Source organism: Empidonax traillii, unplaced genomic scaffold (assembly GCF_003031625.1).
Source record: "Empidonax traillii isolate 1590-97213 ecotype Southwest subspecies unplaced genomic scaffold, ASM303162v1 scaffold426:size1138770, whole genome shotgun sequence".
Taxonomy (NCBI): domain Eukaryota; kingdom Metazoa; phylum Chordata; class Aves; order Passeriformes; family Tyrannidae; genus Empidonax; species Empidonax traillii.
In genome coordinates, this window is record NW_020955619.1 from 1695 (window position 1) to 5753 (window position 4059).

Below are 4059 nucleotides of genomic sequence, written 5' to 3' on the forward strand. Positions count from 1 at the left end.
GACCCACATCCACACACATCTACACACATCCACACATATCCACACACATCCACACACATCTACACACATCCACACACATCCTCCCCGGTCAACCCCAACCAGCCTGTCCTGCCCCGCCGGGTACATAAAGCTGGTGATACAATGGGGTGGTCCTTCTCTTGGGCAGTGGAAGAGCCACTGGACAAGGGCCAGCTGCGCCAGATGGTTGTCAAGAGGCACGAGGAAGAGGCGGCCAAGCCCCCCAGCACGGGCAGGAGGAGAAGGAGATCCCCATCAAAGAGCCCAGCGCGAGCGAAGTAAAGAAGCAGTTTCACTCTTGAACCTCTGTGGCCTGGACGTCACTCCATCTTCCCAACACCTTCTGCAGGCTTCAAAAGCTCACCAGGTGGTATTTTGGCCAGGCTTCACCTGCTGCTGACAGACCCACAACTGCGGTGGGGATCAGCTGCTCTGTGTCGGGGTGATGTCCCTGTCACACAGCCCAGTGTGCTTCCCGCAGCCGGATTTGGGGACCACGGTCCTGCTCTTGAACTATGCCTGCCCAAGGGGCCCAGAGATGGCGGGTGGGATGCAAGGGGGTGACTGTGCTTGCAGGGTGTTCCCTGCGAAGCTGGTAACTCTCTGCTGCCTAAAGTAAATCTGAGCTCAGTGCTGGTCCTGGGCTGGTGGGATGGCCACATCCCAGTGTGGGGTGGGAGCAGGGAGACAGCAAGGTAGAGGGATTCGAGGGCACACGAGGGTGACGTGCTGTAGGGCTGGGAGTCTGGGGGCAGTGGGGTTTGGGAGGGGTCCGGGGGCTCCCTTGGGGCACAGACGCACCGTGCAGACACACCACACGAGCCCCAGCACTGCTCATACCAGCAGCTGCATTTCCTCTTGCCAAAGGGCAGTTTAATGGGGATGCCATTCCTGTGCCAAATTCCCAGGCACGTGCCTCTCCAGGGGAAGAGGAAAGGGAAGCCCCGTGTGACCTGGGGAGAGGTGATCTCCCAGTGGCAGCCCCAGCCCTGAGTGTGGGCTAGTCCTTCTCTTCACCGTGCGTGATGACGTGGACCAGGTTCTTGTAATCCAGGTTGCCTGACATGTCTGGAGGGAAGGCTGCAAACATCTGGTCGATCTGCCAGGGAAGAGCCAGGTTGAAAAGGCGGCATAGAAGAGTTTTGGGACCAGGGCTGGGAGAAGGGATGGGGTCTGTCAGGATGAAAGGGAAGCTGGCATAGGGTGGGGAGCAGCTCATACCTCTTCCTGGGAAAACCTCTCGCCCTGTGTCATCAGCATTTCTTTGATGCTGCAAACAAGAGACTGTGGTAAGCACTGGGGAGGTCTTGGTGGGGACACCTCCTCCTCACCCCCTGCCCCAGGTACCCCTGCACTCACTAGGCAGATTTCAGGCCTTTCCCCTCTGGATCAAACACCTTGAATGCGTTCAGGATCGTCTCCTCTGGGTCGGCACCTGTGGGTGACACAGCCATGGCCATTGGAGGCGGCAGAGCAGGAATCCTCCTGCTTCCCCCAGCCTTTCCAGGGGGAAGCAGGGTCCCTGCAGGAATGCTGACCCTGCAACTGGACACTTGAGTGCGGGTGGTGGCACGTTAAGGAGCAGACGCAGGGTGGTGGTGTGAGCACAAAGCAGGCTGTGTCGCCACCGCTCCGGCATCCGGCGTTTATCTAATCTTTGCAGGGTATTTATAGAGCTCCAGGCTCAGCCCTTGGGGCCCTGTAGCCTCCTGGAGATCTGCAGGAGGCTGCATTCCTTGGGTTAAGTACATGATGCAGGGTGCAGCTGGATGGGACAATGGGTCGAAGCGTGGCTGGTGGCCAGCGTGGCCATTGGTGCCACTGCTGGTGTCAGAACGCTCAGAGGTACTACAGGAACTCCTGTCCCCCCCTTCCTGCGGGGACAGCAGCATCACAGCCATTTGGGTTTTGTAAATGGCTGGGGAAACTGAGGCACGGAGACCATCACCCCCCATGGGGCGAGATGGAGTGAGATTGGGGTCCTCTAAGGAGCCTTTGACAGGTCTCACCTGGAAGGGTTTGGGGTCCCAGGAGCTGGGTGGTTTCCCCAGGTGGGACAGGATGTTGGTGATGGTGTGAGTGCCCACCGACCACTCTCCACCTCCCTGGGTGCCCACTGACCACCCTTCCAGCTCCCCAAACTCACCCTTGAGTTTCTCCCCAAACATGGTGAGGAACACGGTGAAGTTGATCGGACCAGGGGCCTCCTTTATCATCTCATCGATCTCCTCATTTTTCACGTTCAGGCGCCCTGGGGAGAGCAGTGTTGGGTCAACTCCATGTCCAACTCTGGCTGCTCTGCTCTATGTGCTGGGGGCTAGAACACACCACGGGACCCTTCCCATGGGGGTTCCCCCACCACCACCGAGGGAAGCAGCACATCCCTGGGGAGCCACCTCTGACAAGGAACAGCAGTAGCAGGAGCGAGGGGGGAGAACCATCTGCAGCTCTGGTTTCTTTGGCTCCAGATCACAGAAAAGAGGGATGCTGTGCTGCTTCCTTCCCTCACTGCCCCACGGATCAGCCTGCTTCAGCCCTCCTCAGGAGGTGTTTTGGGTCAAACCCACCAGCACTGGGGTTCCCTCTGGTCCCCAGTGCCAGAAGGTGATGGGACTGAATGCTCCCATCCTTTTTCCTGGGGCTGTGTTGTCATTGGGACTCCCTGGCCCCATTGCTGATTCATGGTGACCTCCCTGATGGGACAGCCAAACTCACAACGTCACAGCCTCCCCCAAATCCCGTAAATCCCCTTAATGCCTACACACCCCGGGATGCCGTGGGATGGGCACAGCCAGGTGCTTCTCAGCATGGGAAGAGACAGACATTTGGCTGAGTGTAATCCAGGAGCTGGCTCTAGTACTGCTGGGATAAACCAGTGCTGCTGTGGGAGCTGCTCTGGGTCACCCATGTGGAATCTCACGGGCTAACAGGCCTGGGTTTGGATCAGGAGGGTTTTGGCAGAACGGGAGATCCAGTTAATGAGTAATGATTTGGTTAAATGGGGGATCCCCCCTCGTTTCTCACTTAACAGCTCTAATGTTGGCAAAGGGGAGGGGAGGGGAGGGGAGGGGAGGGGAAGGGGCTAAAAAGGGGCTCACCGAGGGCAGCAAATGTGTCTCTCAGATCCGCCTTGTCAATGAAGCCATCCCGGTTCTGATCCATGATGGTGAATGCCTGGAAGCACAGGAGGAGGGAGCACAGGCAGAGGGAGAATTGTTGGCCTTTGCAAAGGCTTTTGTACTCTCCCCCTCCCTTCAGCTTGGATGGGACAAGGGCCCTTTGAGCCCTGCCAGGGTGGGGCTCTGGGGGTCCTCACCCAGCGAGGGAGCAACAACCCACCCCAATCCCTAATCCAGCAGCAATCCCGGTCCCTGCAGCCTTGGGCAGTGGCAACCCAAACCCTAATGCTGTAGAAACCCTTTCTTTGGCCAGAGCTCTCTCACCCCAGTACGAGGCCAACAACAGAAGCCAGCCTGAGTCATCAGCTCCCCGACTGGGTCCGGTTATCCCTGGAACTGGAATCTACACAGGACCATGTGCCTGCCGTGCAGGGGGTAAGAGCTCCTGGCACTGCAGGTGGGAGATAGCTGCTCTGGCTCTCCAGGATGCTGCTCTGTGGGGTGCAGGTTCCTTGGAAGCTCGGAGCCGTATTTAACAATGACACTGAGTTGTTATTCTCACTTTTAAAATAAAACGACCCAAAAACCGGGTGTGCTGCCTCTTGCTGAGAACTGGCTGTCCCTGATCTGAGAGCACCGAGGAAAGAGCTGAAGGTCATATCACACCAAGGACCCTCAGTCCTTCCCTCCAAGCCCACCTACCTCTTTGAATTCCTGGATCTGGGCCTGCTCGAACATGGAGAAAACATTGGAATTAGCACCTTCAATCCTCTTCTTGGCTTTCTTGGGTGCCTGCAAGGGTTCAAAGATGAATCATTAACTCACTGGAATAAAAGCATGAAATTGCCCTTAGCCATGACTCCTTCATGGTAGGTCTGGGCTGGGACTCTCTTCCCTGGGGGCTTGCTGGTTTGCCCCTGCA

The 4059-nt window shown here is 57.4% G+C and overlaps 1 protein-coding gene across 1 annotated transcript in view; it reads right to left on the bottom strand.

The window, feature by feature from the left end:
- Window positions 1-871: 871 nt before the first annotated feature.
- Window positions 872-4059, bottom strand: part of MYL2 (myosin light chain 2) — a 4878-nt gene continuing 1690 nt past the window's right edge. The window contains exons 2-7 of the mRNA XM_027894395.1: window positions 3840-3929; window positions 3117-3192; window positions 2165-2269; window positions 1378-1453; window positions 1240-1288; window positions 872-1117 (exon numbers count right to left, since the gene is read on the bottom strand). Coding sequence (XP_027750196.1) covers window positions 1019-1117; window positions 1240-1288; window positions 1378-1453; window positions 2165-2269; window positions 3117-3192; window positions 3840-3929 — 495 coding nt within the window. The 3' untranslated portion in view covers window positions 872-1018. The remainder of the gene's footprint in view (window positions 1118-1239; window positions 1289-1377; window positions 1454-2164; window positions 2270-3116; window positions 3193-3839; window positions 3930-4059) is intronic.